This window comes from Mytilus californianus, unplaced genomic scaffold (assembly GCF_021869535.1).
Source record: "Mytilus californianus isolate M0D057914Y unplaced genomic scaffold, xbMytCali1.0.p SCAF_8, whole genome shotgun sequence".
Lineage (NCBI taxonomy): Eukaryota > Metazoa > Mollusca > Bivalvia > Mytilida > Mytilidae > Mytilus > Mytilus californianus.
Window position 1 is genome coordinate 77,468,581 of NW_026262734.1, and position 22,021 is coordinate 77,490,601.

At 32.4% G+C, this 22,021-nt stretch overlaps 1 protein-coding gene across 12 annotated transcripts in view; it reads right to left on the reverse strand.

Moving 5' to 3' along the window:
• The window catches only part of LOC127712619 (tyrosine-protein kinase-like otk), a 66,862-nt gene extending 52,361 nt beyond the window's left edge, over positions 1–14,501 (reverse strand). For 3 of the 12 annotated variants that reach the window (XM_052219168.1, XM_052219165.1, XM_052219166.1), the window contains exon 1: positions 367–590. Coding sequence is in view for 1 of the 12 variants with exons in the window: in XM_052219171.1 (XP_052075131.1) it covers positions 367–398 (32 nt within the window). In the remaining 11 variants the exon portion in view is untranslated. Of the gene's footprint in view, positions 1–366; positions 595–14,412 lie in introns of those variants that run through there. The other 9 variants (XM_052219169.1, XM_052219175.1, XM_052219178.1 and 6 more) reach the window with 6 other exon arrangements.
• Between the last annotated feature and the right edge of the window lie 7,520 nt (positions 14,502–22,021).

Here is a 22,021-nt window from a genome sequence, read left to right on the forward strand (position 1 = left end):
CCACAAGCAGTACTTGCATTTTTTAGTTAAAACCCAATTTTTGTTCATAAAGATATTAAAGTTTTTTCTGACATGTCGATCAGTATACGTTCAACAGAACAATTGTAACATGTGTAACGAATATAGTAAGCAGTCTTGGAAAAGCATAACCTTGTACAATGACATAATATAAGTATCGACAGTATGCAGGTCAACAAGTGTTTATAATTGACTAGGAATATATGTTCAAAAACTATTGAAAACAAAATAAATGTTACAACTGATAACGGCAATAATCTAAATTCAAAGAAGATTACAGATTACAAAATTTACGTATACACTATATAATTTGTTTTTCATGAGATGGGGGAAAATGTTTTTTATTACCTCTTAAAAAAATCGTTGATGTCCAACTGCATCACTGTCAAAACAATGACAATCCTTTTACAAAGATAACTTCGTTACTTCCTCATTCCTTGTTCATTGAAGCGTTTTGCTTAAAGTGCCATATCAGCCTAAATGTTGAAATATTTTTTTATAGTTTTACTTCTTTCAAATAAATTTAGTAATCGATTGAAAAAAACCTGATTTCAAAATCGATTTTATCGATGGGCAATTTCCGGAGAGTAGCGAAGAAGTCTGACGTCACATTCTGAACACATGTGCTTCCTTTTATTAGCTCTATTTTAATATTTAACTATATATAGACTATATCTATAGCTAACATAAATGAAATGGTTAGATTGTGAAAATATCTAATGAAACTTAATACTTAACAGTGCAATTTAATTCAAAATAATGTGTTCCTTGTTTCCATCAAGGCAATGGCTTGCATCAATGCATTTTAATGAAAACAGCAATCGGGACCATGCTTACACACAGGATGGTAAAGCAAGATACAGGATTGTGTATCCTAAATACAAAAAAGGAGAGCACACTGTAAGAAAAAATCCCAGTCGATCCCACATATGGTAAGCATTTAAACTAGAGCCTGTGTTCCTCACCTGTATCTACTGTGGTTTTGAAAATCATGTAAAATAAGATTAAAATCATAATAAATTGTATTCGATTTTTGGAACAACCTTCAAAATAAATTTGGGCAGGGGTTTCCCTGAACCCGGCTAACGTGCCAGGTCTGGTTGGAGGGGGGGGGGGGGGGGGGGGGGGTGGCATTCACCCAATATAAGTATGCTTAAAGAAAAGTATAATAATGGTTTATTGAAAAGTGACGCTGAATAATTCTGAAATTGAACATATCAAACAGAAATTTTTAGCAACCCGCCCCCTGAAGAAATTGCCATCCCCTTGAAAAAAAAATAAGCATCCCATTGTAGTCTTACAATAGTAACTTCAGACCCCTTATCATTATTTTAATAAGTTTTCATGTTGTGACCATTTGAAATTCTAGGTAAACCCCGATGTTCTATTTTGAGCCATCTTGGTTGGTGGGCGGGGTCATCGGATACAATATTTAAAATAAGGATGATTTAGGCCAATTTGATTTAATTTGGATTAGTAGTTTCAGAGGAGAAGATTTTTGTAAAAGTTAACGGACAACCTTTTAACTGCATGTAATAAAACGAGAGGATAAAATTGTTATGTTTAATTAATAAAGGTACAATAGCTAGCAGTAGTTCATTGTTTGTTAATGATTTTGTTCTGACAGCAAAACCTCAATTAAAAATTCAGTAAGGTCACTTCTTTCAAGCTCTGTTTTTTTTCAGAATATGTAGAGTGTCTGATGAAGACAGTTTTCAACATTGCAAAAGTCTCGCACATGAACACGGAAGGTATTCAACTACTGATATACGTTCCACCTCCACTTTGTAGCCAGTATGAGAGACCGGACAAAGAACATGCCATACAAAGCCTTCTTGCAAGATTCAATCGCTGTCAGCCCCATGAAAACCAGTGTAGTTCTGGAGCAGATCAGGGAAGGCAGTTCCGGATCTTGAGTTCCACAGAAGAAGGAGTAACTACACGGACCTCCTTTCCTAGGAAATGCCAACACCACCGTACAAATTGTCTATATGCTGTATAATGATTTCTCCTGAAATAATGAAATATCTTCTTTTAATAATATTCAGCAGCAAATATTTCAAGCATATATAGGATAAGATCAGTTACCAAATTTGCTATTTTCATACATTTTTATGTATATTTACTTTAAAATAATAAATGGGGAATATGTCCATGAGACACAGATGATGCCCCCGCTTGCATATAATAAAAAGTTATAAAGGGATATAACTGAAAAACGGTAAAAGTGACGCTACCTAAATTGGTACTTGATCTGAGTTTTGTGGTAATAAGTATTGTGTATAAGTTTCATAACATTTGGTTGAGGCAAACTTAAGTTGGAGAACGGAAACCAACTTTGGGACGTACAGACGGACAAGGATAAAACTTAATGCTCCCTCCGCTACGACGGGGCCATAAAAATGGGAAAATATGACATGATTGCCAATGAGACAACTCTCTTCAAATACAAAATATTTGCAATGTAAATAAAGTAACCATGTATAAAAAATAAAAAGAGGAAGTGTTGCGTTTGCCAATGAGACGACATGGTACGTTTGCCATCCGAGCATGAGTCAAGACTAATTAGATATAAGAAGATGTGGTATAAACATAATTAATTTAAGCAATTATAGGTAATGAGCTTGCAGTACTGCCTTCATCAGAGAGCATTGACTCACGTTATGAAAATAGATTTTTTTTTTAAATCAAATACAAATTTTGATGTTAAAATACACGACTGAATTCCTTACTCATTTCCATGATCAGGGTGCTATCCATATTGTTGCCTGTACTGTTAGTATGCAACTTTTAATACATGTATATCAAGACACACTGGATGAAACCATGGATGGTCTGTTATACATGCTGTATCAGGGTGTTCATTTTTCACGTCAACAATTTTTGAAACTTCACAACAGCAGACACACTCTCTTGCGAACGGCAAAACTGCACAATGTCCACAATTACACCTTAAAGAAAGCAACAGAAATTTTATGTTTTAATTTTTTTATATTTTATTTGATATTTTTGGGCAAAATAAAAATATCCAAGATGCAAAAACATGAACATATATGTTCAGTTTGATTGATTTATACATTATATTTGAAGATTCGAAGAAAGTTTCATTCGTTATGAATAGAGTTGTAGATACATTTGGATTCCTAATAATAAAGCAATGAGTTCTATTTATATGTTTGAAAGAAGAAACCACAAAAATAAATTAAATGTTAGCTATTGCTTCCCTTCATGTTATAATGCTGTATGTTTGTGCTTTGATCAATGATTTAAACTCAGTATGGCAGATGTGTGAGAGGGTGAATGGAAGTTACATTGAATTCAGTCTGTATTTGTTGTTATTTATATGCCTGTTTTGGGCCTTGTGATAAGAATAATAAAATTATTTGAATTTATTCTGTACAAATGTACCCCTTCAGAGCCTTGATCCATACTGCTAGTGCTAGCAAAAACAGTATATACAGTAAAGTAAGGGTCATCATGTGTAAGAATATATACAATTGTGGGATATGTATTTGGTAAACAGGAAATTGTTGAATGTTGAGTTATGTATCAGAAAAAGAATCAAACAGTAAAGCATGCACATATGAAGCTTGATTTTAAATTTCAGGTAGCCTCATGAGAAAAATGTAACAAAAAAATCAATAAACAGACCCCTCCCCCTAAAAAATAACGTCCTACTTTGACTTTACATCTTTCCTATTGAGTTTCGGTTATAGCAATGAAATATGTTAACTTTTTTATTTTTTTTAAGGTGAAGTTTAATGTTAGGCGTATGCCTAGGTGCAAAACATACTGGTAGGTACCCCACCCCCTTCTCTTGCATTATTTTAGTTTATATTTATCCCTTTTATCCCGTTCGGCGTATAATTATATTTATCATTGATTAATTACCAAGAGTTGTCTGTCAATCTGTCTTCGTCTTCTCCGTCTTCTGGTTCAGACTCGTCAGAATTTGAGTTGTATGGTTCAAACTGATACGGGTTAATCTGCGCCCCTCTCATGGCACCAGTAGCTTCTACTAACGCGTCATCCGAACCTGAGCTCCCGTCTCCCCCAATTTCGAATTCCGATGAACCACAGGACAGAGACAATTCATTAGATTCACTTTCAGAACTGTCGTGGTCATCGTCTTGATGTTTTGAAATCGATATAGATGCAGATGCCATCGTTGTTCATATTCTTTGTTCATAATGTGACCCATTCTTTTCTTGGAAAACTGGAAGTTATTCAGACTGATACTCGGGACTGATGGCAGACAGGTGCGATGGGAATGTTTAATGGGATATTAAATGCTTATTACTTAACATTTTTCGCTCGGGTTTTTTTTTTCTATCGTTTTTAAATAATAAGTTCTTTAAATATTTCATATTTTAAAAAAAAATTTAAATTACGTTCATATGGCACTTTAAAATTTGTAAAGACTATATGGTTGCCAACATTTTCACAAAATTTTAATAAGATTAGGTAATTGATATGTTTCTATAAATATAGAGAAAACTATACATCTGTATGTTATGATTTTTATGATAATATAATTGTAACTTTTGTGGGTAACTTAAATGAGTTATTTGATTCTATATAATTGTTTTAAGGGGGGTGTAGCTATGATAAGATTCATTAATTTCGACCATGTATTTGCAAAAGAATATAAAATTTCTTGACTACTTTCACAGTTAAAAATATATTTATTGAGAACTAGATCCATATAGTAAACTGAGTTATCAATGTACTCTGAAGTGAAAAGTCCACTTCTCTTCTCACGTTAAAATCTAAGATAACGTAAATTTCAATTTTCTCCCTTACAACATCCGCAATGCCACATTTGGGTTTTGGATCGGTATCATACAGTGACGGCACATTTTGTCTCTTTGGGCTAGATAAGTCAGTAAAAATCGTCAAATATCTAATCATTTATGCCGTGTCGTAAATAAAAAGTATCGCATGGAAAGTACAGATTTCAGAGGTGTTCAAAGAATAAAGTTTGCTTAGTATGTACATGGAAGTATTATATTGACAGGAACTCCAACGAAAAATTAGCACATTTCCATCCCACTGATTTCTTGAAGAAAATAAAAGGTTCCGACTCAGTTTGTCAAGTACGTGATAACTCCTTTGTGGGGTATGTGCGATGCCGCTTTCGCCTGTTCTGTTAACTGAAGCTGGTCTTATCACGTGATTTGGTATCGAGTGTCTTATCTACCTACCAATGTAAATAAAAACGGAAACTCCCGTGGTTATTTGTGAATCGCCAAACTAATAACGACACCTGTTTCCGTTCAATAAATAAAGACAAAAGCTGAAAAGATCGAAAAAATCGGTCCATATTTAACAGAATGACATAAGAAAATTAACTGCATTCGGAAAGAGGGCAAGCTTATTTTTAGTTTTGTTTAATAAGTTTTAATCATTGAAACTTGGAAATCGGGAAATATCCGGTATTAAAAATTACATGTACTTAAAGTCGGGTGTTTGCGGAAAACAACGTGATGCACGTGTAGTGTGCCGGATGGTGCCGGATTGCTTAAATTTAAGTTTTAAGGTTGTTAATTTTTATCGAATGTTACAAGAAAATTTATTGTTTTCTCTATCGTCTCAATTTGAAAAATGTTATTAACGTATTTAACAATATGTTTTAAAGACTAAAAGAGCTTTATAATTACACGCATGTGAAGACCTCTACATAGCAATATCAGGTTACGAGACAGATGAATTGTTACACCTTTTATAATAAGTCCAAAGATGTAAACAAACCTTAAACATTCAACCTAGTCCGTAACCCGAATAATTCAGTCCCTCCCCGTGATCGACTCTCCCACTCGCGAGGGCCTGAATTCTTTATACAATAAAAACGCGTCACGAATCCAGGATTTTGATCGGTGCTCTCTGTGAGAGAGAGCCAATCAGCTAATAGCTCAATGTAATCGAGATAGGTAAATCCCGAGCTAATTCCGAATGATTATTTGACGATTTTAAATGTAGCCATCGTAGAGCAGTGGAATATAACGATTGAATTATTCGGGTTACCTAGTCCGAGATTACTCTGACGTCTGACAGATTTTTTTTTACGAATGGCATTTATTAATTCTGGATCGGCATTTAAAGAAATTTGTTTTTTTTTGTTTTTTTTTTCGTGAAAACAGTCGCGGGGATCTCGTTTCTTTGTATTTGTTTTTACGCAGCAAAACCGGAAAACTGACATATTTTAACTGACATGGTCGGTTAATGTCGTTTCCTTGACAATTAAGTACACATCCTGTTATTTCGGTATGTTCCGTAATTACGATCAATCACGAGGTTCCAAAAATTTGATCGGAACCCATGCATCCACATGACATGTCGAGTTAATTAACAAATACTTAACGATTTTGCGGCATCGCACTATAAACGTTTGAAGTCCGCTTGTTGGAGTTCCTGTCAATATAATACTTCCATGGTATGTACAAGAAATAGTAAACATCTCCCACAATGAATCACGATGTCCTTCAAATTTGCTTTTGAACCTGATATTTGTAAGATTATGTTTCACAACATATGTTGTTTAACTGTTTACTAACAACTTTAACATGGCAAGGTTCAACTGACATGTTATTATTGTTAAATTTTCTAAACTAAAAAGGTTAATGTATCGTATAAAAAAAAACAATGTTTGCAGACAGTAATCAACCATATCCACTGGACTACAGGCCTCTTGATTGGAGCAAGCACATAAATAATTTAGTGGGGTTAAACATATGTTTGAGCGTTCAATCCTCCCAAAACATAGGAAAGTGGTGTAACAGCACATCATTAGAACAAACTGAAACAAATAGTTAAAATAGGACCAGACTTGTACTATGCATAAAAAACAACTAACCACAAGGAGTACTTGCATTTTCTAGTTAAAACCCAATTTTTACACATAAAGGTATAAAGTTTTTTCTGACATGTCGATCAGTATACCTTCAACAGAACAATTGTAACAACATAATAAACAGTCTTGGAAAAGAATGACCTTGTACGATGCAATAATATAAGTATCGACAGTGTGCAGGTCAACAAGTGTTTATAATTGACTAGGGATATATTTTCAGAAACTATTGAAAACAAAATAAATGTTACAACTGATAAAAACGGAAATAATTTAGATTCAAACAAGATTACAAAATTTATGTATACACTATATAATTTTCTGTTCATAGGAGATTGGGAAAATTTTTTTTTCTTACCTCTTAAATATAAGGAATTCGTTAATGTCCAACTGCAGCACTGTCAAAACAATGACAATCCTTTTACAGAGATAAGTTCATTACATGTCGATCAGTATACCTTCATTGTTCATTGAAGCGTTTTGCTTAAAATTTGTAAAGACGATATATGGTTGCCAACATTTAAAAAAAAATTAAATAAGATTTGGTAATTGATATGTTTCTATAGATATAGAGAAAACTATACATCTGTATGTTATAATTTTTATGATATATAATTGTAACTTTTGTGGGTAACTTAGCATGAGTTATTTGATTCTATATAATTGTTCTAAAGGGGATGTAGCTATGATAAGATTCATAAATTTCGACCATGTATATGCTAAAGAATATAAATTTCTTGACTAATTTCCCAATTAAAAATATATTTATTGAGAACTACATCCATATAGTAAACTGAGTTATCAATGTACTCTGAAGTGAAAAGTCCACTTCTCTTCTCACGTTAAAATCTAAGATAACGTAAATTTCTATTATCTCCCTTACACCATCCGCAATGCCACATTTGGGTTTTGGATCGGTATCATACAGTGACGGCACATTTTGTCTCTTTGGGCTAGATAAGTCAGTAAAAATCGTCAAATATCAAATCATTTATGCCGTTTCGTAAATAAAAAGTACCGCACGGAAAGTACAGATTTCAGAGGTGTTCAAAGAAAAAAGTTTGCATAAGTTATATGTACAAGAAATAGTAAACATCTCCCACAATGAATCACGATGTCCTTCAAATTTGCTTTTGCACTTGCTATTTGTAAGATTATGTTTCACAACATAGGTTGTTTAACTGTTTACTAACAACTTTCACATGGCAAGGTTTACCTGACATGTTATTATTGTTAAATTTTCTAAAATAAAAAGACATTGGTTGTAACGATAGGGACGATAATTCATGTGTGACATTGTTAATTTGGTCAAACGTGATCTATAATAGACTTATTAAATTCATTTATTCGGTATTTATGCATCCAGCTATCGGGCTTTTGGCTTTGATCGTTTCTGGTGCAGTCGGGTCCATAGGTTACTCGTCCAATTTTGACAATATAACGGAACTATACACAACTGTCATACAAGTGGGATGTTTAGCTAGCTATAAAACCAGGTTTATCCCGCCATTTTCTTAATTCCTGTATCAAGTCAGATATGTTTTCCGTTCATTCCGTGATTTGATAAAGTCTAAAGTTTGATTTTGTCAGTGTTTATGAACTTCTCCCTTTTTTTAATTACCTTAGAATACGGTATATTTTCTTTTTGTTTTAACTTTTTTAATCAATTTAATGCATTTAACAAGATTTCAAACGTTAATTCGGAACCTCGAAACAGACCCTATCAATCATTTTTGATTCAATGCTATAAGATAGCAAATACAATTGCAAAAGGACGAAATTCCTACAACATGCCACATGACAGCGATAAGATTTTGTTTATAATATCTTTCGCTTTAGTCTAAATATAGAAGAAGAAAAAAACAGTACGTTTTGCCTGTGCCAGTTTTAATCAAGATAACACAACATGCTCATGATCCTGGATTTGCATGAAAAGCAGAAGCTAACCACGTCGAGGCACCCGTTTTCACTTCATTTGTAGGTTATTTTATTGATCATGGTTCGTAATTTCAAAATGAAGAAACCAAATTTGAACGTTAGTCACTACTATTGCCTCTTATATATATATATATATTGTTTTCAATTTAGACTTATATATATATATTTGTTTTTTATATTTATATATCTAGCGCTGGACACGGTGCAGGCGGTGTGGCCACGATGTCACAGACGCAAGGGTTCGAATTCCGCTGACGGAAGAAGAAACATTTCCTAACGCAAATTTGAAGATCTAACATTGTTGGGCTAAATGTATAAAATGTGAGAAGAGAATGCGATGTTTATTTTATTTTTATTTCCAAGCGTTGTCATTGTTTTTACGTGTTTTAATATTTTTCCTTCAAAATGGGTATCGTAAAGTGGATTTACTAAACTGCAATTATAGAAATAAAGACGTCTAAACTGTATGAATTTGTATTGATGAGTAAAGTACGATATAACGTCACAAGTATACGACGTTAGATACAATAATACCGAGTTACAGTAATAAACGTATTCTTTTGTGCGTGATTTCCAACAATGAGTTTATACTATCTTCCTTCTACGCTGGTTTACTTTTTCTTCCATCACGGGTTTTCCCTTCGCACTTGCACTGTGACACTGTCGACATTCTAACTAGGAGTAATAATTCAGGTCACCGAATACAGAAAAGCTGTATCGTCGAATTGGTGTACGGGAAGACAATAATTCAAAAGGCAGTATATTTCTGAAGATTTTAATAAAATTAAGGATTTTCTTGTAAAAGAAAATCTATTTACACGTGTTTTATAGTTTCTACTTATCCATCCACATTCATCCTTTTTTGTAAAATGTGAAGTTTCATATAATGTTACGTCCAGGGTCAATTATTTCATACATATTTAGGACGAGAACAATTCCAAAATGAAGACAAAAATAGTAGTTAATTCACGGATGGATTTTGGGGAACTGCCATTAAAAATTAGGGTATATTGAATAAAGCAGAAATTTAACTTGCAGCATTACGGGTCCGTCAGAGAGTTGTTTACAAAAGTTTCTTCGGGCAGAGATCATTCCATAGAAACAAAACGTGAAATTGGATTTAACGTTGCAAACGGACACATCGCTTTAACAACGGTTTTACCGTCGGTAAAAGTATTTAAGACGAACATTGTTTTTATACCCCCAGTTAACTGGTAATGAGCTAACAATGTCAACATGCCAAATATATACATTTTGAATAAACAAATACATACTTGCTTCCAACAGGAAAGGAAAACAGACTTCAGTATGCTTTTGGTGTACCGATTTTCGAATTTCGTTAACCAATTTTCAAATACATGTATTTTTGTTTTATTTTATATACTACAAACGCAACAGCACATGCATGTTGAGTATATATCTCCTAGTTGATACGATATATCAGAGCTTGCATTTTCCTTTATCCAGGAAGCTATTTTACCAAGAGTTCCAAGTGTAGTAGTTGAAGTCAGCCCATTGCAAAATTCTACGGACGCCATCACGAATTGGCTGACCGTTATGGAAAAAAGTATAACAAAAATAACAAAAATACCGAACTTCAAGATAACTTCTAATAGGGGGAAGTCAGTAAAAACTGACAAAATCAAACGTTATCAATCAACGGAACGAGTGAAATATTCCCGGACTTGGTAAAGGCAATTTCCTAAGAAAATGATGGGTCGAACCTCGTTTTATAGCTAGCTATCCCCGTTTGGTATCTTCCTCCTCTCTGTTATGTGCAAAATTTTATAGTTGTCATATGCAATGATGTGTAAAGATTAGTATTTGAGCAGTTGTAAACTAGTATGCTGTCATATATCATTGAAACAAACAGAATTGTAAGGCTCTGTTTTTAGTTCATAATTATTATTTTGAATCGTGTTGTCATGATTGATGTTGAATACATTATATTGCGTGATTAAATAAACATGATTAATGTAAGAAGATTATAATCATGCCAAGACATCCTCGTTAAAAATTCTGGTGGACCTCCTACGGCACCCATTAGTAGTTAAAGATTTGATTTCATTCAACAAATTAATTTACGACCTGCATGTACGTGTCGCTTAGAACACAGCCATATACCAAATGGTCAATATTAATCATCCATGTAATTTGCTCTACGGGATGTTTGCAAAATTTCAACGGAGGCAATTTCTTGGCATGAGATTAATTTGACCTAATTTAACATAACAATCACCGTCCCCATAGGTTATATATAAGGACGCGGTGTGTCAGTGTAAGATCACCCAGATGGCCGGAGGCCAGAGGTTGATCTTACACTGACACACCAAGTCCGAATGGGATAACTATTTTACATCCCAGCTGTTCTAGATTGGATAAAAACCATTTACGCTTCATAAAATCTAGTCTAGAACGCCAAACAATCATTATAATATACTTTATATATTACTATATAGTATATACCCTTTATGAGCCCCGGATACAATGTTTAAATATGTTAAATTGACAGAGAGTTTCTATCCAGTTGTCCTGGTGTAGGGGTATGAATCGTGCATGGGTCTATATGCTAAAGGTCTTGAGTTCGAATCTCAGCATAGACACTGGATGTTTTCTACATAAATTTTGATGGTAAGTATTTTCCGTATAAATATTTCAAAGTTTTATTGTGGATTTGACTTTCCCGCCAAAATGTTACAGAACAAAGGAAAGCATGCAGAACAAAGAAACTCAAGCTAGGGTGTTCTGGTAGGGGTGATCCGGCTCAGATCACCCCTGGTAGAACAAAGGAGCTGGGATATCGATGTAAGGTGACAAATCACGTTTCCTTTACATGTGTTTGTCGTCAGTGAACATTCGGACAACCTATGTTATGCAACACTTGACCAAACTGGCAAACATTTAAGAAAATCCTGATATATTGTGTTAGTGTTCTATTATTTTAAATAAAGATAAAATGTAAGCAAAACCTGATCAATGATAACAGGCTAATAATTTGATACGCCAGCATCAATATGAATCGTTTACATAATCGTAACAAATGGAGGTAAAATCAAATATGAAGTTGAAGAGCATTAACACCCTCAAATCCGAAAAATTAGCCTAATTTGATTCAGGTAGTATATGCTTGATGGTAGACAACGTTAGTGTTTCGAACTATTCAACATGGTATTAACAGTAAATTAACAGAAAAAGGACATATCTATGATATTCCATTTCAAAACAATAGTGGTTACTACTGTGCTGTTGATTCGATCCATCGGAAAAGAAATATCCAAAGCAGTGGCATCGACTTATTCCTGCATTCATTCAGTAATTAGTTTGTATTTACTGAAACGGCTAAATGGTTAAAACATTCACTTTTTTAGTTTAAACAATATTTTATTTTTCAAAAGTGCACAAATTACAATTATACAATAGAAATACAGGGATTCAGAAACAAGAACAGCTTATAGAGAGATCCGACTCCCTTAAGAAATTGACAAAATTGAGAGCATAGTGTAAAGAAACCCGCTATAATATAATTTTTAAATTACATTACATGTTTATTCTGTGATTTGCCCGTTACTCAGAAGTCAGTTTGTTCGAAAGATGTGATCAACTCATTTCTAATTGTGGTCTTACATATATCTTTGAATATATGGAAATTTTTCACAAAAATAAAGTTAAATTACAATGTTTCAAAATCTAAATCGACATTAAAATCAAAAGATTTATGAACCAAATCAACCTGTTTCCAAAATAAAACTTTGTATAACTTGATAATATATTCGTTTTCCTCATCACTGATGTGTTCACTACCTGATAATAATGTTTTTATATTGACATTTCTTTGTAGTGTGGAAATGGTTTGTGTCCTATTGAGTCTTTAATTATGACATTCAAGCAGATAGTGTTTGCTGCGCTCGACAGAGGCTTGAAAGAACTGTTGTCTTATGTTGTACTGTTACACCACTGCCTCAGGTTAGGGGGAGGGCTGAGCGCTCAAAAACATGTTTAACCCCGCCACATTCTTTATTTTCGTAAACTGTTTTTTTATATAAATTAGGCCGTTAGTTTTCTCATTTGAATTGTTTCATATTTTTTCATGTCGGGGCCTTTTATAGCCGACTACACAGTATGGGTTTTTCTCGTTGTTGAAGGCCGTACGGTTGCCTATAATTGCTTACATCCACTTCATTTGAACTTTGGTGGATAGTTGTCTCATTGGCAATCATACCACCTCTCCTTATTTTTATAAAGTTTTTCTGGAAACGGTGTTCATTTAAGCCACAGCAGTTCAATGGAGTCTGGCGTGAAGTATTAGGCCTTTTCTACAACCATTATTATAATATGAAAGGACTTCCTTAGTATCACGATTTTCTATTGACCTATCTTATTCGAAAACTGAAACCTCGCTGTCCGCGACTGATGCTGATCCTATTTCCAATATAATTATGGCATTGAATATGGTACTAAATATGTTAATGTTTATTACAAATTTAATAGAGAAAAAAGAATTGACCAAACAATTAAAATTTATGTTTGAAAAAAATAGTTGGAAGCAGTATTCAGGTATTAAGAATTATTAACCAGAGACAGAAACCAATTAAGCATTATACTTCAATATGCAAAAAGAAGGCGTGTTATGATTGTCAAGCTGAAAATATCCCCCAGAGGCCAAATGACGTGAATAAAAGTAACTATAGGTCATAGTACAGCCTTCAACTATAGCAAAACACATCATATAGTAAGTTATTCAAGGTCCCGACATAAGTTTACTGCCAAAACGGTTCAAAAACATAAGTACATTTGGCTGTAAATTATCCCAACAAAGCAAGTCTAATATTAACAACAGATACAAGTGTTTGCATTTTCTTGTCGTTACGTACAAGGCAACAAAAAATACCATTCACACAGAAATTGTTTTGTTCGTGGCTTTGTTCTTCATCAGTTTTGATTTCAAATGCTCATTTTCAAAAGATCATGTACTGTAACAATTAACTCATATGAAAGGAAAGTTATAATTTAAAAATAGAAGAATTCATCAGTTCTGAATAGATCAAACTTTTGAACATAAATGTTCATACAAATAGTAATTATTATGGCAGTCATGTCATGATTTGGCAAATGCCTCTTGAGCCTCCTCGTGGGGATTTTGATTATGCGATTACTTGGTTGTTTTTATAATGATTATTTGATAACCAGACCAAATATTTCATGATTTTTTGATTATTTGATAATCTAGGACTGTATTTTTGATTATTTAATTATCTTGTTTAAAAAAGGATTAATGATTATGTGATTATATTGGCAACAAATTTGTGATTATGTGATTACTTGGACACCCCCATGAGGGGCCTCCTTTCGTTTACCGTTGATTTTATTTACATTACATCGGTACGACCCTTATTTGAAAGTTAATTGTTAATTATATTTACATAACATCATAACGACTCGGGAAAGAAATTTGTATTTTGAAAAAGAAATGTTTCTTTTAATTAGCCCCATGTGAAATATTTCCATAACTGTATAATATATAATACTCGAAACAACTATCTTATTTGTTGACTGGCCGAATTTACCCAGTTCGATTATACACTTAAAATAAAATTTGAAAATATTATTACCTGTCGTGTTGCAAATAGCCAATAAGCCTTTGTTTGAACAATTTTTAAAATACTTCTTCGCATACAACATTCTTCAAATTCCAAACATGCCCAAATCCTACATGATGAATACTTGTGTTAGTTACAACATGGAAGTATTATATTGACAATATAATACTTCCATGGTTACAATTATCATACATGTCATCAGAGACATACAATACATTGTAGTGAAGTATTTGTCTCTGATGTCATTATATATAGCTCTTAAAATACAGTTTCTTGTCCGTAATGGACGGATCCAATATTCTTTTATTCTTACTTTACGAGATAACATTGAGGTAGCACGGTAGTATTTGTATTCCAGAGTTTAGGTTGCTCTTTTGTATACCCTACTTAAGTCAATGTATCTGAACATTATGATTGGACAAAAAATACAGTATCAACTGAACATACTTTCCCAAACTGAGGGATGAATCAGGTGTAGAAAAATATGAAATAATTTTACATACAGATGAAAATGAATTTTTGAGAATTTTTTTTTAATTTTGTATTCACTGCACGATAAAGGACCTAAAAGCACTAGTGGCCTTAGGTTCTTAAAGATAGCAAAAAAAGGTAAACGGTCATGATACATATTCAAATTCATTTCTGAATAGTAAAATGAAAGTACTTCAATTAACTGTGAATGTAGAATTTTTGGTAGTGTTAGAAAGTGGTGAAAATTCTAAAAAGGCTATCATTATCCCTTATGGGCCAGGAAATACTACCGTGCCACCTTAAGGAGGATATACATGTTTACACTAATTAATGAAGGATTTTTTTTTACCTATCCAATTTGTAAGTTTATCAATAAAAAGTTGATTAAGAGCAACTATGATAAAAACAGCCCTTAAATTCCACCCCTGGGAGTGAAAATTGCAGATTCAGCAAATTTTGCCTGATCTGTGGGTAATAAAGTAAAAATTTACTTAGAAAGTAGAACGTCATTATTTTTATGTAACTTACAATATATGTTTAATTATAAATGCTCGCTTTAACTTTTCGCAGTGTCTGACACATGTGCAACCACTGGAATTTGAGATGCCACATATTTTATTTGCCTGTACATCCTATTGTTTTCACCGAAACAAATAAATTGCATAATTTCTTATTTTTTTCCACACAAGACAGCTTTACTAGTTTTCTTTAGGTTTAATTTGTAGTTCTGTGGTAACATGACACCAGTATGAGCTTTTTTGGAACCAGCAAGTGGTTAAGGGTCCTTACTTATTCATTTAGCCCTCATATTTGGCTGAAATAGAGATAGCAATAGGGGTTTCTTTACACTGACAATACATTTTTTTGACAAAGAATGTAATTATGATTGTTTATTAGCAAGATTAAATAGTTTATTCATTTTCCATGCAAATGTCATTAATTGTTTTGATTTTCTGACAATGAAAAGCACAATAAAGGTAAAATGATTATGTAAGGGGACATAATTTAACTTAATGCATACCTGAGAAATAGACAAACAGTCAACTTAGAGATATATTCTAGTACATGTATTGTCAAAAAGATTTTAGAATAATAGTTAACTGCCATCTAAATAATCTTGTTGTGTTGCCTTCATAATCTGGAAATGCTTAAAGTAATGTAAGGCATGCTGTTAAATGTGGAATGGACTTTAATATCATTGTTCATGATTTGGTGCTTAAACTGTTTTTTTCAGTCAGATTAACTATAAATAATATTTTCATTTACCTGTGTTTAAAGTTATTGCAAATGGCTGATATTTTTGTTCGAGCATATTGTTTTTCTTTAATTGTTTAACATTTCTTACCGATATAACATGTTACTTTTATTATTCTTTCCTTAGTTTATTTATTATATTTACATTGTGTCATAGGTCAAATTTATTAGTTCAGTGTATGTTCAATGGTGTTAATATGTCCTTTGATTGAGTTAAGCTATTTCAGTTGATATTTTATAGTGTGTCTTTCTATGTTGTGATGTTACACTATTGTTGCAGAAAAAGGGTGAAATTTTGGTACCATTAAAACGTTTAAACCCGCTGCATTGGTTTGTACCTGTCCTAAGTAAGGAATCTGATGTTCAGTAGTTGTCGTTTGTTGATGTGGTTCATAAGTGTTTCTCGTTTCTAGTTTTTTATATAGATTAGACCGTTGGTTTTCTAATTTGAATGGTTTTACACTAGTAATTTTTGGGGCCCTTTATAGCTTACTGTTCGGTGTGAGCCAAAGCTCCGTGTTGAAGACCGTACTGTGACCTAAAATGGTTTACTTTTATAAATTTTGACTTGGATGGAGAGTTGTCTCATTGGCACTCATACCACATCTTCTTATATCTATTGGCAATCCAATAATTCCTCCTGAATCACTATGTTTGACTTCTGTGTTGATTTGAAACATCATATATTTGGATTTTGTTCACTCCTTAAGTAAAAATGGTAAGATGATAAAAAAGTGAAAATCTGCCAGCTGAGGTAGGGGTGTAATCTTTCATTTTTTGGGGTAAGAAATAAGTGCAGACTAGTATTCTTTATTGTAATATGTTACATAGTAAGAAGGCTATGCATCATAGGTGTCAAGTTTGAAATGTGTTGGTTAAGGTAGCACGGTAGTATTTGAATTCCAGAATTAGGTTGCTCTTTTGTGTACCCTACTTAAGTCAATGTATCTGAAAATTATGATTGGACAAAAAATACAGTATCAACTGAACATACTTTCCCAAACTGAGGGATGAATCAGGTGTAGAAAAATATGAAATAATTTTACATACAGATGAAAATGAATTTTTGAGATTTTTTTTTAATTCTGTATTCACTGCACGATAAAAGACATAAAAGCACTAGTGGCCTTAGGTTCTTAAAGATAGCAAAAAAAGGTAAACGGTCATGATACATATTCAAATTCATTTCTGAATAGTAAAATGAAAGTACTTCAGTTAACTGTGAATGTAGAATTTTTGGCAGTGTTAGAAAGCGGTGAAAATTCTAAAAAGGCTATCATTATCACTTATGGGCCAGGAAATACTACCGTGCCACCTTAAGGGGGATATACATGTTTACACTAAATCAATGAAGATTTTTTTTTTACCTATCCAGTTTGTAAGTTTATCAATAAAAAGTTGATTAAGAGCAACTATGATAAAAACAGCCCTTAAATTCCACCCCTTGGAGTGAAAATTGCTGATTCAGCAAATTTTGCCTGATCTGTGGGTAATAAAGTAAAAATTTACTTAGAAAGTAGAACTTCATTATTTTTATGTAACTTACAATATATTTTTAATTATAAATGCTTGCTTTAACTTTTAGCAGTGTCTGACACATGTGCAACCACTGGAATTTGAGACGCGACATATTTTATTTGCCTGTACATCCTATTATTTTCACCGAAATAAATAAATTGCATAATTTCTTATTTTTTTCCACACAAGTACAGCTTTACTAGTTTTCTTTAGGTTTAATTTGTAGTTCTGTGGTAACATGACACCAGTATGAGCTTTTTTGGAACCAGCAAGTGGTTAAGGGGTCCTTACTTATTCATTTAGCCCTCATATTTGGCTGAAATAGAGATAGCAATAGGGGTTGCTTTATACTGACAAGACATTTTTTTGACAAAGAATGTAATTATGATTGTTTATCAGCAAGATTAAATAGTTTATTCATTTTCCATGCAAATGTCATTAATTGTTTTGATTTTCTGACAATGAAAAGTACAATAAAGGTAAAATGATTATGTAAGGGGACATAATTTAACTTAATGCATACATGAGAAATAGACAAACAGTCAACTTAGAGATTTATTCTAGTACATGTATTGTCAAAAAGATTTTAGAATAATAGTTAACTGCCATCTAAATAATCTTGTTGTGTGGCCTTCATCATCTGTAAAGGCTTAAAGTAATGTAAGGCATGCTGTAAAATGTGGAATGGACTTTAATATCATTTTTCATAATTTGGTGCTTAAACTGTTTCTTTCAGTCAGATTAACTATAAATAGATTTGGCAATCCAATAATTCCTCCTGAATCACTATGTTTGACTTCTGTGTTGATTTGAAACATCATATATTTGGATTTTGTTCACTCCTTAAGTAAAAATGCTAAGATGATAAAAAAGTGAAAATCTGCCAGCTGGGGTAGGGGTGTAATCTTTCCTTTTTTTGGGTAAGAAATAAGTGCAGACTAGTATTCTTTATTGTAATATGTTACATAGTAAGAAGGCTATGCATCATAGGTGTCATGACTGATTTCAAGTTTGAAATGTCTTGGTTAAGGGGGATATACATGTTTACACTAAATCAATGAAGGATTTTTTTTATCTATGCAATTTGTAAGTTTATCAATAAAAAGTTGATTAAGAGCAACTATGATAAAAACAGCCCTTAAATTCCACCCCTGGGAGTGAAAATTGCTGATTCAGCAAGTTTTGCCTGATCTGTGGGTAATAAAGTAAAAATTTACCTAGAAAGTAGAACTTCATTATTTTTATGTATTTTACAATATATTTTTAATTATAAATGCTCGCTTTAACTTTTCGCAGTGTCTGACACATGTGCAACCACTGGAATTTGAGACGCAACATATTTTATTTGCCTGTACATTCTATTATTTTCATCGAAATAAATAAATTGCATAATTTCTTATTTTTTTCCACACAAGTACAGCTTTACTAGTTTTCTTTAGGTTTAATTTGTAGTTCTGTGGTAACATGACACCAGAATGAGCTTTTTTGGAACCAGCAAGTGGTTAAGGGGGTCCTTACTTATTCATTTAGCCCTCATATTTGGCTGAAATAGAGATAGCAATAGGGGTTTCTTTACACTGACAAGACATTTATTTGACAAAGAATGTAATTATGATTGTTTATCAGCAAGATTAAATAGTTTATTTATTTTCCATGCAAATGTCATTAATTGTTTTGATTTTCTGACAATGAAAAGCACAATAAAGGTAAAAAGATTATGTAAGGGGACATAATTTAACTTAATGCATACATGAGAAATAGACAAACAGTCAACTTAGAGATATATTCTAGTACATGTATTGTCAAAAAGATTTTAGAATAATAGTTAACTGCCATCTAAATAATCTTGTTGTGTTGCCTTCATAATCTGGAAATGCTTAAAGTAATGTAAGGCATCCTGTAAAATGTGGAATGAACTTTAATATCATTTTTCATGATTTGGTGCTTAAACTGTTTCTTTCAGTCAGATTAACTATAAATAGAGTTGGCAATCCAATAATTCCTCCTGAATCACTATGTTTGACTTCTGTGTTGATTTGAAACATCATATATTTGGATTTTGTTCACTCCTTAAGTAAAAATGGTAAGATGATAAAAAAGTGAAAATCTGCCAGCTAGGGTAGGGGTGTTATCTTTCATTTTTTTGGGGTAAGAAATAAGTGCAGACTAGTATTCTTTATTGTAATATGTTACATAGTAAGAAGGCTATGCATCATAGGTGTCATGACTGATTTCAAGTTTGAAATGTCTTGGTTAAGGGGGATATACATGTTTACACTAAATCAATGAAGGATTTTTTTTACCTATTATGCAATTTGTAAGTTTATCAATAAAAAGTTGATTAAGAGCAACTATGATAAAAACAGCCCTTAAATTCCACCCCTGGAAGTGAAAATTGCTGATTCAGCAAGTTTTGCCTGATCTGTGGGTAATAAAGTAAAAATTTACCTAGAAAGTAGAACTTCATTATTTTTATGTAACTTACAATATATTTTTAATTATAAATGCTCGCTTTAACTTTTCGCAGTGTCTGACACATGTGCAACCACTGGAATTTGAGACTCGACATATTTTATTTGCTTGTACATCCTATTATTTTCACCGAAATAAATAAATTGCATAATTTCTTTTTTTTTCCACACAAGTACAGCTCTACTAGTTTTCTTTAGGTTTTATTTGTAGTTCTGTGGTAACATGACACCAGTATGAGCTTTTTTGGAACCAGCAAGTGGTTAAGGGGTCCTTACTTATTCATTTAGCCCTCATATTTGGCTGAAATAGAGATAGCAATAGGGGTTTCTTTACACTGACAAGACATTTGTTTTGACAAAGAATGTAATTATGATTGTTTATCAGCAAGATTAAATAGTTTATTCATTTTCCATGCAAATGTCATTAATTGTTTTGATTTTCTGACAATGAAAAGCACAATAAAGGTAAAATGGTTATGTAAGGGGACATAATTTAACTTAATGCATACATGAGAAATAGACAAACAGTCAACTTAGAGATATATTCTAGTACATGTATTGTCAAAAAGATTTTAGAATAATAGTTAACTGCCATCTAAATAATCTTGTTGTGTTGCCTTCATATTCTGGAAATGCTTAAAGTAATGTAAGGCATCCTGTAAAATGTGGAATGAACTTTAATATCATTTTTCATGATTTGGTGTTTAAACTGTTTCTTTCAGTCAGATTAACTATAAATAGAGTTGGCAATCCAATAATTCCTCCTGAATCACTATGTTTGACTTCTGTGTTGATTTGAAACATCATATATTTGGATTTTGTTCACTCCTTAAGTAAAAATGGTAAGATGATAAAAAAGTGAAAATCTGCCAGCTAGGGTAGGGGTGTTATCTTTCATTTTTTTGGGGTAAGAAATAAGTGCAGACTAGTATTCTTTATTGTAATATGTTACATAGTAAGAAGGCTATGCATCATAGGTGTCATTACTGATTTCAAGTTTGAAATGTCTTGGCTAAGGTAGCACGGTAGTATTTGTATTCCAGAATTAGGTTGCTCTTTTGTTACTTAAGTCAATGTATCTGAACATTATGATTGGACAAAAAATACAGTATCAACTGAACATACTTTCCTAAACTGAGGGATGAATCAGGTGTAGAAAAATATGAAATAATTTTACATACAGATGAAAATGATTTTTTGAGATTTTTTTTAAATTTTGTATTCACTGCACGATAAAAGACCTAAAAGCACTAGTGGCCTTAGGTTCTTAAAGATAGCAAAAAAAGTAAACGGTCATGATACATATTCAAATTCATTTCTGAATAGTAAAATGAAAGTACTTCAGTTAACTGCAAATGTAGAATTTTTGGCAGTGTTAGAAAGTGGTGAAAATTCTAAAAAGGCTATCATTATCCATTATGGGCCAGGAAATACTACCGTACCACCTTAAAGATCATTAAAGGAAATCTTCCCAACTCAGGATAAACCACTGCAGTAGGAGGAGATTTTTTAACAGTCAAAGTATTTTTACACAATTCTATATGTAGTTTTTCGTTATGGGATGCATTATGAAAACCACATATTTCTCTTCCATGTAATTTAATTAAACAGTTGAAATATAAACATCAAATAAATACTATTTTGTTTGTATGTTTAAACACATATATATGTTTTATTTTATCATACAACATTGATAAACATTGTCTTCCTTCAGCAGCACAATTTAAATGAACATAACTCCAAGATTTAAAATACTGATCAGCAACTTCAATAATTTCGTCATTATACAATAAATTTTCGTCGCTTTTTAATTGACCACCGTTTCTGAAACAAACACCTTAGTTTTACTTGTGTTTACAATAAGATTTTACTTTTTACCATGATTATTAAGTAATTTCAACTTATTT